We start from the raw sequence: 13,360 nt of genomic DNA on the forward strand, positions 1-13,360 counted from the left end.
TCAAAATTAAAAACCTAAGAAACAACTGTTCGACAAATGACACTAATGGTCATCAAATAGCTAACATACAAGGAAATGAAATACCAGCAGACATGATCTGGAGTTCCTTTCAAGATTTAGAATGGAATAATTATATCAAACTATATAACAAATATTCTAAACCATACTGCATTCTGGACTCATGTCCCCCGGAAATTATGAAAGCGGCTCCATTAAAATTTAAACTATCTTTGCTGAATTACTTAGCCCATAACCTAAAAAATCGAAAGTTCCTCACTAATAATGGTCACATAATAACCCCAATTCCAAAAAATAGTAAAGAATCATCAGCACTGGTAACCAACTATAGACCAGTAGCATCCATTCCATTTATTGTAAAAATTATGGAAGGATTGGTACATACCTAACTGATGGAATATCTTGATCAGTTCTCTCTCTTGCATGAAACTAATCTTGTTTTAGACCTTTGTTCAGTACTGAGACAGTAATTGCGGTTATCTTAGATAATCTGCGTCTCTTGTTCAGTAAGAGCCTTAATGCCCTGATCATGCATAAGAACATAAGATTTGCCTCTGCGGCGGCCCATCAGGTCCATGACCTGTAAATGATCCTTTATATCCTTCAATCCCTTTTATCCTTTCTTATCTATATCCTTCTGACTGTACCCTTCTTTATCCTATATCTTCCCTATCTCTATCCGTCAATAACTTTTTCTTTCAAGAATTTATCCAATTTCTCTTTGAAACCCTGTAAAGTACTCTGTCCTATCACACCCTCCGGAAGCGCATTCCAGGTATCCACCACCCTCTGAGTGAAGAACTACTTCCTAGCATTGGTTCTAAACCTGCCTCCTTTTAGTTTCTCCGAGTGCCCTTTTGTCCTTGTAGTTCCCCATAGGCTGAAGAATCTGTCCCTCTCCACATTCTCAATGCCATTCATGATCTTATATGTCTCTATCATGTCTCCTCTGAGTCTCCGCTTCTCCAAGGAGAAGAGCCCCAGTTTCTCTAGTCTGTCTGCGTATGAAAGGTTTTCCATACCCTTTATCATATGTATAGCTCTTCTCTGGACCCTCTCAAGTATTGCCATATCCTTCTTCAGGTACAGCGACCAGTACTGGACACAGTACTCCAGATGCGGGCGCACCATCGCTCCATATAGCGGCAGGATAACTTCCTTCGTTTTGGTTGTAATACCCTTCTTGATGATACCCAACATTCTATTTGCTTTCCTTGAGGCCGCTGCGCATTGTGCTGTTGGCTTCATTGTGGTGTCCACAAGCACTCCCAGGTCCTTTGCAAGGTTACTTTCCCCCAGTACCAACCCCCCCCCATTTTGTAGCTGAACCTCGGGTTCTTTTTCCCTACATGCATGACCTTGCATTTCTCCACATTGAAGTTCATCTGCCATTTATTTGCCCATTCCTCCAGCTTGTTCAGATCCCTTTGTAATTCTTCGCATTCCTCTACTGTTCTAACCCTGCTACAGAGTTTGGTGTCATCTGCATATTTTATAACCTCACACTTCGTCCCTGTTTCCAGGTCATTAATAAATACATTGAACAGCAGCGGTCCGAGTACTGAACACTGCGGGACACCACTCATGACCTCTCTCCAGTCTGAGTAGTGGCCCTTCACTCCCACCATCTGCTTCCTGCCCGCCAACCAGTGCCTAACCCATCTGTGTACGTCGCCTTCCACCCCATGGTTCCACAGCTTCCTAAGCAGCCGCTCATGAGGTACCTTGTCAAAAGCTTTTTGGAAGTCAAGATAAATGATGTCTATGGGATCTCCTCTGTCCATTTGTCTGTTTATCTCTTCAAAGAAGTGGAGTAGGTTCATTTGACATGACAGAAGCCGTGCTGGGTCATTTTCAGTAGCCTGTTTCTGTCTATGTGTTCACTGATGCTGTTTTTTATCAGTGCTTCCACCATCTTGCCCGGAACCGAAGTCAGACTTACCGGTCTGTAGTTTCCCGGGTCCCCTCTTGATCCCTTTTTGAAGATAGGTGTAACATTTGCTACTCTCCAGTCCTCCGGGATCTCCCCTGTTTTCAAGGATAGGTTGCAAACTCGTTGGAATAAATCTGCTATTTCATTTTTCAGTTCTTTTAATACCCTTGGGTGGATTCCATCCGGGCCCTGGAATTTGTCTGTTTTCAATCTATCTACCTGCTGGAGGACATCCTCGAGGCTTACCTTTATTGTCGATAGTTTTTCTTCTTGGTCTCCAGTGAAAATTTTCTCAGGTTCCAGTACGTTGGCTGTGTCTTCTCTTGTGAAGACTGACGAGAAGAACTTGTTTAACCTATCGGCAACCTCTTTTTCCTCCTTTACTACTCCCTTTCTATCTCCATCATCCAATGGTCCTACTTCCTCCAATTTGATATGAGCTCTGCTTTTGACCATGGGAAAATGCTACAATGCCTAGATGCAATTGGTTTTAGGGAAGAGGTGTTGGACTGGTTTCGAGGCTTCCTTATGTCCCATACCTATCAAGTACATTTCAATTACGATCTTTCCGATACCTGGAGCAATCCATCTGGCGTACCGCAAGGGTCATCATTATCCCCATTGCTTTTCAATGTCTACATGTCAAGTTTCAAGTTTCAAGTTCAAGTTTATTTCACTTTTGATGAATCGCCTATTTCAAATTTCTAGGCGATGTACATAATATAATAAGAAAACTTTAGCATAATAACAATAAAATCCAATAATGACTAACATGAGAGATAGGAAAGGGGGTAGAGTTACAATAAGGGTATAGAAAAAAAAGAGAAGTACAAAAGGTAGGGTAAAAATTATTCAAAGCACACTTCGTAAATGTTAATTAAAACAGAATTGAAAAATTTAGAATTTTAGATATCAAAAGCATCCCTAAACAAGTAAGTTTTTAAAAACTTTTTAAATGCTGAAATGTCACGTTCTATTCTAATATACTGGGGAAGGGAATTCCACCATTGTGGACCTGCAATAGTAAACATATCCGCTCTTCTCGTTCCAATGATTTTCAAAGAGGGCACAATTAATAAATTTTGATCGGAAGAACGCAGAGATCTTTGGGGTTTGTATGGGATAAGTGATTTAGATATAAATTGCGGCTCGCTAAATGTAAGGGACTTAAAGATTAAAAGCATCAGTTTATACAGGATCCTATGGTTAATTGGTAACCAATGCGCGTCTATTAACAATGGTGATACGTGATCAAATTTTTTAGCGTTATAAATTAGTTTTATGGCCGTATTCTGAACAATTTGGAGTCTCCTTTTTTCTTTTTGAGTAATATTTAAAAATAGGGCATTACAATAGTCGATTTTTGCTATGATGAATGAATGGATTAAGATCTTTAAAGAAGAAGAATTAAGAAATTTGGCAATAGATCTTATCTGCCGTAGTTTGAAAAAACAATTTTTAACAATAGAGGAGACGTGTTCATGATAGGATAAGTTATCATCAAGTGATACCCCAAGAATTTTGACTGTGGGTTCCATGCTGATAGGTATATTATTGAGAAAAAACGGTTTTATAAGTGAAATGTCTTTTTTCCAGTTAAATAGAATAGATTTAGTCTTATGAATATTTAGAGCTAATTTGTTTAAATTCAACCAGTTATGTATTTGTTCTAATTTTTGGTTAATAGAGGAGATGTCTGTATCGCTTTCGGGATCTAAAGGATGAATCAATTGAATATCATCCGCATAGGAAAATGGAATAAAACCTATAGCCTGACAGATTTCTAATAATGGAGATAGAAAGATGTTAAATAATAGGGGAGACAGAATGGATCCTTGTGGGATTCCAAATGTTGAAGTAAAGATAGTGGAATCTTCATTATTAAATCTAACGGATGAAGTTCGATTATTGAAATAAGATTTAAACCAATCTAAGACTTTTCCGGTTATTCCTTTTTCTTCTAGTCTATTTAGAAGCAAGTCGTGATCGATAGTATCAAAGGCGGCTGAGATATCTAAGGAAAAAAGGATAACAGATCTGTGATGGTATAGATAATATTGGATATTAGAGGTTAAACCTATTAAAGAGTATTCGGTGCTATGAAACTTTCTAAATCCAGTTTGATGTGGGTGTAATGCGTTTGTTTTTTCAATGAAATCGGAAAGCTGGTTAAATATTAGTTTTTCTGTAAGTTTGGCAAGAAATGGTATGTTAGCTATCGGACGATAGTTGGATAGCTCATCAATGTTGGTTTTATAGTTTTTAACAATAGGGGTAATTGAAGCAAACTTCCATTGGGGTGGAACTGTAGAGGTAAGTAAACTGTTTTGAATGATGGACAGTATAAAAGGGCCGAAATGTGAGAAGTATTTTTTCAAATAGAAAGGTGGAATTAATTCCGATCGAGAGCTTTTTATGTTAACTTGGGAAAAGAGAGATTCAATATCTTGTAGTGAAGGGATTTTAAAATTTGAACATTTTGCCATCTGTATGTAGTTTGATTGATCAGAGTTAGTAGTAGTAGTAGATGTACTTTGGGTAAAAGAGTTACGGATATTATTTATCTTGAGAGTGAAAGCGTCAGCTAATTCTTGGGCTTTTAGAGAGGATTTGTGCAAAGAGGTTTGTAATTTGTTTGTGGGATCCATAGATTTTAGAATGTTATAAAGTACAGAGGAGTTTCTTGCTTTTTCAATTTTTTTAGAGAAGTAAGATTTCTTTGTCAGATTAATTTTGGTTTTGTATATTGAGACTGTTTCCCTATATTTTTGCAGATTGTCTGGTGTCTTATTACGTCGCCATTTTCTTTCGAGTGAACGTAGTTGTTGTTTGATCAATTGTAACTCTGCGTTATACCAAGGATTAATGGTCTTACGAATTGAAATGTTTTTTTGAGGTCAATGGAGCTATTGTGTCGAGAACAGATGTCAATGATGAATTCCAAGCTGATACTTGACTTGTAATAGAATCAGAAAGAGAGGTTAGAATATCTGGGTCAAGGAAAGAGGTTATGTCTTTGTCTTCCAAGTTATTAAATTCTCTGTAGGTAACAGTTTTGGTATTGAGTGGTATATGTGTATGAGTGGTTTTTGGCAAATTAAAGTTAAAGGTTATAAAGTAGTGATCAGACCAAGGGATAGGGGAGACTGACATGTCAGAAAAGTTAGACTTTTGTGAGAATGGTATAAAAATCATGTCTAAAGTATGGTTAGCTGTATGTGTGGGAACTGTTATTTGTGGGTGAATGTTAAGAGGAGTAAGAGTATTCAGTAGATCTTTTGTATTAGGGTTGGAAGGGTCGTCAAAGTGAATATTAAAGTCGCCAAGGATAAAAGGAGTAATTGAAGCAGATGAGAAATCAAATAGTGTGTCTTGAAGTAATGAAAATTTGTTTGAGTTTAAAGGCGGTGGAACATATAATAAAAGAAAGTTAATTTGGTTATTAAAGTTACATTTTAACTGAAGATACTCAATTAATGCTGATTTCGGGGATTGGTCTAGTAAACTTAGAAAGTTATTTTTAAAAATTACGGCTAATCCTCCTCCCTTACGGTTATGGCGATGATTAAATATATAGTTAAAGTTGGGAGGGCAACAGTAAGATAGGTAAGCTTCTTCTCCATCCGCAAGCCAGGTTTCTGTGATGAATAAAGCATGTAGTTTTTTATTTTCGATTTCGTCTTTAATTAAATGATATTTATTTTTAATAGATCTGACATTAATGAGACCGAAACTAAATCTGTTAGCATTGACTGTTCCTATACTATTGGATACAAATATGGTGGGTATATTTATAAGAGAAGAGTAGAGAGAATTATTTGGTTTGTGTTTTATGGGACGGTGACCCCAAAAGGATGGAATAGTGTTTTCGGCTATTATATCAGGCATTATAAGTTTTGATTGGGTAAGTAGTAATATTTGGTTATAAAAAAAGGAAAAACCTAACAATAGAAAATATATTAATCCGATAAGGTAAAGAGTTCTAAATCTAATGATAGAGTAAGTGGGGTGTATATATTGAAATTTTGTGGCGCCCTCCGGTTGCGCACGAAGGAGCGCACTAAGGAGCAGGACATGCTCCTTTTGTGTGCTCCTTCGGCGTGCGCCGCAGAAGGCTTGTTTAAATGAAGCATCAGCTGACCTGATGGGGGAGGTGTCCGGCTCGCCGCCGCTATGCGGCGGCAGAGGAAGCTAAAGACTAAATAAAAGATTAGATAGTAAAACAATTAAAACAAGGTAAGACTAAAACTTTTAAATAAAACATAAAATAATGGTGAAGCAAAGCAACGGAGGTCTAAGGTGCCCAGTAGTTAGTGCGAGAGTGCAGTGGTCGGCGTGCGCCGCAGAAGGCTTGTTTAAATGAAGCATCAGCTGACCTGATGGGGGAGGTGTCCGGCTAGATTACATTCTTACTACCCTCTCATCAATTTCCTTTTTTACTGTCTACCTACAGCTCACCACCTCTTTCCCTCACCCCCTCCAGTATTTCCCTAACTCAATCCTTTTCCCCCATCATGTGCCCTCCTTTTATTTATCCCCTCCTTCCATCAACTGCCCCTTCTCTCTCTTTCCCCCCCTCCTTCCATCATCTGCCCGCTTCTCTCTCTCCCCCTTCTCTCGACTTCCATCATATGCCCCTTCTCTCTCTTTCCCCCTCCTTCTATCATCTGCCCCTTCTCCCCACTTCCATCATCTGCCCCTTCTCTCTCTTTTCCCCACTTCCATCATCTGCCCTCTTCTCTCTCCCCCTTCTCTCCACTTCCATCATCTGCCCCTTCTCTCTCTTTCCCCCCACTTCCATCATCTGTCCCCTTCTCTCAATCTCTCCATCCACCACAGGCCCATCTTTCTCCCTCACCTTTCCGATTTTGGCAACAAGATCGGCAAGGCCCCCCCCCCCCCCACGACAGCACTCAGCGGCATTGGCGCCCCCCTCCGCGACGGCACTCAGCGGCATTGGCGCCCCCCCTCTGCGACAGCACTCAGCAGCATCGGCGCCCCCCCTGCCCTGTGACAGCACTCAAGTTCGGCCTCTTTCTCCTGGCATCAGCAGAACTTCAGATCGGCAACAGGTGCTCAGTCAAAGCTTCCCCTGACTGAACTGCCTGGGCGGAAACAGGAAGCTGAGTCAGGGGAAGCTTTTGACTGAGCACCTGTTGCCGATTTGAAGTTCTGCTGATGCCGGGAGAAGGAGGCCGAACTTGAGTGCTGTCGCGGGGCAGGGGGGGCGCCAATGCCGCTGAGTGCCGTCGCGGAGGGGGGCGCCTATGCCGCTGAGTGCCATCGTGAAGGGGGGGCGCCAACGCCGCTGAGTGCCGTCACAGCCCAGGAATTTTCCGGACCTGTCCGGCTGTGTACCCCCCCTAAGGCTGCACCCGGGGCGGACCCTCCCTCCCTTAGTAAGCCACTGCATGTTCCCATTTTATTAACCGTAAATAAAGCGGACCGCAGTATTTTGAACTACTCTCAGTCAATATCATTTCAATATTATTGTTGTATAGTGTTCCTTTTGTAAATCGAAGATAATACATGTACTCTTACCTTGCACTAGTGCTGCCCAATTTCCGATTCAAATCGATTCATTGGTTCAAATCAGGTTAATCAATTCGAATTGATTTGTTTGTTTTTTTAAATCGGCTTAGCCGATTCAGTTACCAATCCTCCCCCCCCCTTGCTCCCTAAAGCAGGAGCAGCAGCGCTAAATCTTGCTGGCTTGCCGCTGCCGCTTTAAGGGGGGAGGGTCAGTTTGAAAATGCTGTCTTAGCCCTATGCAGCATCCTCTGGCTTACCTCCTAGCCTCCCGCTCTTACCTTAAGATAATTGGCAGCCTGCAGAGAGGATCGCAGTGCTGTAGTGATCTTTGCAAGCTGCCGTCATCCTCGGCACCACATTGGCTCTGCCACGATCCTGCCCCTGATGTCAGAGGAGGGGCAGGACCGCGGTTGAGCGAACATGGTGCTGAGGATGACGGCAGCTTGCAAAGATCGCTACAGCACTGTGATCCTCTCTGCAGGCTGCCGATTATCTTAAGGTAAGAGCGGGAGGCTAGGGGAGAACAAACAGGTCTTCGGTGGGGTGCAGGCCTTTAGGGGGCTTCAGACCTTCAGGGAGGACTAGACCTTCAGGGGGAGTGCAGCCTTCAGGGGTCCAGGCATTTGGGGGGGACCTGGTGTAGAAGTACACGGAGGGAGGGAGGTAAGGGGGATTCAGAGAGACATGCATATACCAGACCGGGGTGGAAGAAATAATGAGTGTAAAAACAGAGGAGAGGGATAGAGATAGTGGATAATGAGATATAGGGAGGGAAGGAACAGGGACACAAGGGATGGTGTGGAGGGGGGTGGGGGATAGAGATACTGGATAGGAGGGTAGTTGGGAAGAGAAAGGGAGAGCTGGTAGACCCTGGGGTGATGGAGAAGGAGGGAGAGATGCTGGATGAAGGGTAGTTAAGAAAAGGAGAGATGGTGGATCTGGAGATGGTGGGATCCATCACTGCAGCTATGTGGATGGAGATGAAAAAATCGAAGATGCCAGACCTCCGAGGGAGGGAAGGAAAAAAGAAGGGGAGGACAGATGGTTAGCATGGAGATGGAAGATAGATGGAAGATAGATGGTTAGCATGGAGAAAGAAGGAGACCCTGATCAGAAGACAACCAGAGCCTGGGACCAACATTATTTGAATAATGACCAGGCAACTACAGGTAAAAAAAAATATTTGATTTTCTGTTTTGTGATTACAATATGTCAGATTTGAAATGTGTATCCTGCCAGAGCTGGTGTTAGACCGCGAACGTGAGCTAGTATTTAACAGAGAGAGGAAAAGTCTTTTTTGTTTGTTTATTTTGTTTACACCACAGCACTAGTTTGGGTAGGAGAGGGCAAAGGGGGTGAACAGGCTATAAAATAAACCCACCATGATGTTTGGGGGGGAAAAAACCAAAACACCCAATTGGGCAGGAAAAAAAAATCGAATCAATAGGCTGAATCGAATCGAAATTTTTTTTTCCTGAATTGGGCAGCACTACCTTGCACAGCTATACATATGATCTTGGGATTTGGCACCTTACCTGGCACATTTACACACACAGGAGAACTGAAATCACTCCTTCTATTTATAGCTTTGACATATGTTTGAACTTTCACACAGTAGTCCAACGTTGCTTCCACAGTCTCCAGGTGCACTGGCGCACTAGCTTCATTCACAGTTTTGTTATACACCTACCAACGTGTAAGAAACAAACAGATCATTCTGGTAGTCTAAGGAGAAAATTTTATCAATATGGGCTATTGTTATGACATTATTTTACTGCTAACCCCAGTTAATAGTTACTAAGGGCTCCTTTTACTAAGCTGTAGTAGCGTTTTTAGCGCGCGCTGAATATTAGCACACGCTAATCCCTGTGCTATTCAGAAAATACTAACGCCAGCTCTAAGGAGGTGTTAGCGTCTAGCACGCATGGCATTGTAGCATGCACTAAGCGCATGCTAAAACCACTAGCACAGCTTAGTAAAAGGAGCCCTAAGTCTCATTGCATAAAATGGATCTGTGCTAAAATAACACATATTAACAGAAGGTCAGCATTAATAACTACACTCCTAAACTACTTAATAAAATATTGTATTAATATAATACCATCTACCTAATTACAAGATCCCATAGCAGCTGACAATCTGATAGAAAGGCAAACAGCCATCAGATTTGGTGCTTGATCTAACATAATAGATGACAGCAAATAAAATATTCAGAATAAGGCTGCTCAAAGTGGAAGGTAACAAACAGAAAGGCAAGTAACTAACATGGAGAAAAAGACCTCAGTGTTTCAAGGAAACAACCAAGAAACTATATGTTCAGTTATAAACTGCCATACAAAACACATCCCAGGTCAAAAAACTCCATGGAAAAGATTCATACAGTTTAAAATACACAAATTAAACTGCAAAAAAACAGCAAAAAACTGTAAAAGCTGGCACTTCATGTAACTGGCACTTCATGTAACACAAAGGGCGTGATTTATGGAGTGCAATGTCCCTGTAAACTTTTATATATTGGGCAAACCTCAAGATCTTTTAAGACAAGGATTATTGAACATAGATCGTGTCTGACCTGTCAAAAATTTGAAGCTCCCATGGTTCAGCACAATGTGGACTTTAATCACTCTTTCTCAGATATGCGATGCTGGATAATAGAGAAATTGACTCCATCACAGAAAGGAGGAGATTTCAAACAGCTTTTGAGGCAAAGAGAGCAAAAATGGATCTTTAGATTGCAAACTTGCATTCCAAAAGGACTAAATGCCCTTATTGAATGGCGTGCCTTCTTTTAAGGTTTGTCATTTTTTAACTCTTTTGTTTTCTTGTTTTTTTTTATTTTTTTGACCTTGCTGACTTGCTGTTTCTTTTTTGAAGTGATTTTGCTCTTTTTTGGCCTCGAGTGCCTGCCGTCCTCCTTGCTAATTAACTTTACGTCAGCACGCAGGGATTTAAAGCTCTTGACTAATGCCGGGGTGCCATTTTCCCGCGGAAGATTTTTTGAAGCTGTTGCTCTCTTTCTAAAGGTAACCTTAATTTTTAAAGCGTTAAGCACTTATATATTTTCTATTATTGATTACTTTCTTGTCTTTTCAGATATTCCCCTGACGCAGCCACTTGGCGAAACAGGGTCTGTCGGGAATACTGAGTTCATTCTTTGAAAAGTGTGTTTGGTTCCATATTGGAGCAACGGATATTTCATTCCACTGCTTGTGGGAGATGAATGCAAGATAAGTGCAAGCTTTCACAGTTTTTTGCTGTTTTTTTGCAGTTTAATTTGTGTATTTTAAACTATATGAATCTTTTCCATGGAGTTTTTTGACCTGGGATGTGTTTTGTATGGCAGTTTATAACTGAACATATAGTTTCTTGGTTGTTTCCTTGAAACACTGAGGTCTTTTTCTCCATGTTAGTTACTTGCCTTTCTGCTTGTTACCTTCCACTATTAGCAGTCTTATTCTGAATATTTGTTGGTTATTTTTTTGATATTTTGGATATTCAGCTTTTATACTTTTTGATAAGCAAATAAAATATCTCATCTAGTCTACCTAGTAAGGTGGTAAGGATTGCAACTGCCACTTTATGCAGGTTACCCCTTGCTCTGTCTTTGTTTAGAATTACAACTGCTCCTCTGTGCAGTTTACTTACATGATTTCTTTGAAGCACAAAAAAAGTTATTCCTCTGCAGTTCTGAGTTGAGACATCCTAAATTCAAATCCCTTTCTTTCTTTCAGCAGGCCTTCAATACCCCAATTTTGTTGGTTTTGGGTTATGGTATGATGCAGGTTCAAAAGACATTAAAAGGAAGATTCTCAAAACTTTATGATAAAATCAGATGGGCTCTACCGAGGTCACTATTTTAATGATTTCAAAAAGGTGAGTCATTCTCAAAAGACCCCGCATGCAAATGAGGTTCGCAGATATGAATCACATATGCACAGAATACACCTGCATATTAAAAAAAATCCAAGCCCACCAAACCAAATTGAAGATCGTCAGGAGAGATGCCCACTCTCTCCAGCTATGCCACACAACCTCTGGATACCCACTCCTGGCAGCAGGAGGGATACCCACTCTCTCCCACCAGATCGCACAATCCCCCGACACTACTACCGGTTCCAGCCGGTTTAGTATGCATGTATTTTAGTGGCAGATTTTCAAAACAGCTTACCGTGGACTTTTCTGAGTTTCCTAGCAGTCTCCGATACTGCCATGCAAATGTAGTACAATGGCTCGGTACTTGGGCCCATCTTATTTAATATTTTCATTAATGACCTAGAAGAAGGAACATCCAGTGAGATCATCAAGTTTGCAGATGACACAAACCTATACCGGGCAATCAAATCGCAGAAGGATAGCGAGGAACTCCAGATTGACTTGTGTCAGTTAGAGAAATGGGCGGAGAAATGGCAGATGAAGTTTAATGTGGAAAAGTGCAAAGTAATGCATTTAGGCAGAAAGAACAAGGAACACGAAATGTCAGGTGCAACTCTGGGTAAGAGCGAACAAGAAAAGGACCTGGGTGTACTGATATGACCCTGAAACCATCAGCACAATGCGCAGCAGCGACAAAGAATGCAAATAGAATGTTAGGCATGATAAAGAAGGGAATCACGAGTAGATCGGAGAGGGTTATAATGTCACTTTAAAGAGCAATGGTCAGACCACACTTGGAATACTGTGTCCAACATTGGTCTCCCAACCTAAAGAAGGATATAAAACTGCCGGAGAGGGTGCAGAGAAGAGCAACGAAGCTAATAAAAGGTATGGAGAACTTGGAATATGAGGAACGACTTAAGAGACTGGGATTGTTCTCCCTTGAAAAAAGGAGGCTGCGAGGGGATATGATCGAGACTTTCAAAATACTGAAAGGAATCGACAAAATAGAGCAGAAAAAAAAATTATTTGCAATATCCAATGTGACAAGGACAAGAAGACATGGACTGAAGCTAAGAGGGGACAAGTCCAGGACAAATATCAGGAAGTTCTGCTTCATGCAATGAGTGGTGGACACCTGGAATGCCCTCCCAGAGGAGGTTATTGCAGAATCCACCGTTCTAGGATTTAAAAGCAAACTAGATGCACATCTCCTTACGAGAGGCATAGAGAGATATGGGTGACTAAAATTACCCAAAACTGCAAGAGGAATATAATAAATACTCACAAAAAATATTCTAGCATATATCCACTACTGTAGAGGAGTGAAGCACGAGATGGATATGTATTTATAAATGGAGAAAAGACCTCAGTTTCTTCCAGGGAAAGGAAAATTCACCTGGAGGACCTCTATGTCTGCCGTATTCAACTTCAAGCAGCATAGGAAAAAACATCCCTGGTCAAAAACTCCATTATAAAATAATATCTGAAAAACTGTTAATATACAGTCCAGAAAATCACAAATCACTTATCTCTTCGATTCACTGTCCTCCAGGTGGGAATTGAATCCAAACAGTTCAATCGATTTCACCACATTAACTTTCTTCTAAACGTGGGAAAAGATATATTTGAGACTCCCGACAGGCCCTGTTTCGCTATTAGAACGCTGCATCAGGGGAGGTCTCTAAAACGATACAATATCACCATATAAGTATTCTTCAAGACATTTCAATGCACTAAAAAGAGTAACACACAGCTACTTACATTGAAATATTGAGCTACCGCTTCACAGATTCTCTTGGAAGAAATGGCGGCCCGGCGTTCCAGGTAGGGTTTAAAACGGAAGGTCATGCTGGTCATTGAACCAATCATCATAGAGGGGCGTAACTTCGTAGAAAAAATTTTTTTAAAAAAAGGCACGCCATTCTATTTTGGTGCCTGGAACGCCGGGCCGCCATTTCTTCCAAGAGAATCTGTGAAGCGGTAGCTCAATATTTCAATGTA

General features: G+C 41.0%; 1 protein-coding gene across 1 annotated transcript in view; it reads right to left on the reverse strand.

Annotated features, from left to right (window-relative positions):
* Nucleotides 1-13,360, reverse strand: part of IL20RB (interleukin 20 receptor subunit beta) — a 317,689-nt gene that overhangs the window by 26,340 nt on the left and 277,989 nt on the right. The window contains exon 5 of the mRNA XM_033957874.1: nt 9,019-9,169. Within this exon, the coding sequence (XP_033813765.1) occupies nt 9,019-9,169 (151 nt within the window). The remainder of the gene's footprint in view (nt 1-9,018; nt 9,170-13,360) is intronic.

This window comes from Geotrypetes seraphini, chromosome 9 (genome assembly GCF_902459505.1).
Source record: "Geotrypetes seraphini chromosome 9, aGeoSer1.1, whole genome shotgun sequence".
Taxonomy (NCBI): Eukaryota; Metazoa; Chordata; class Amphibia; order Gymnophiona; family Dermophiidae; genus Geotrypetes; species Geotrypetes seraphini.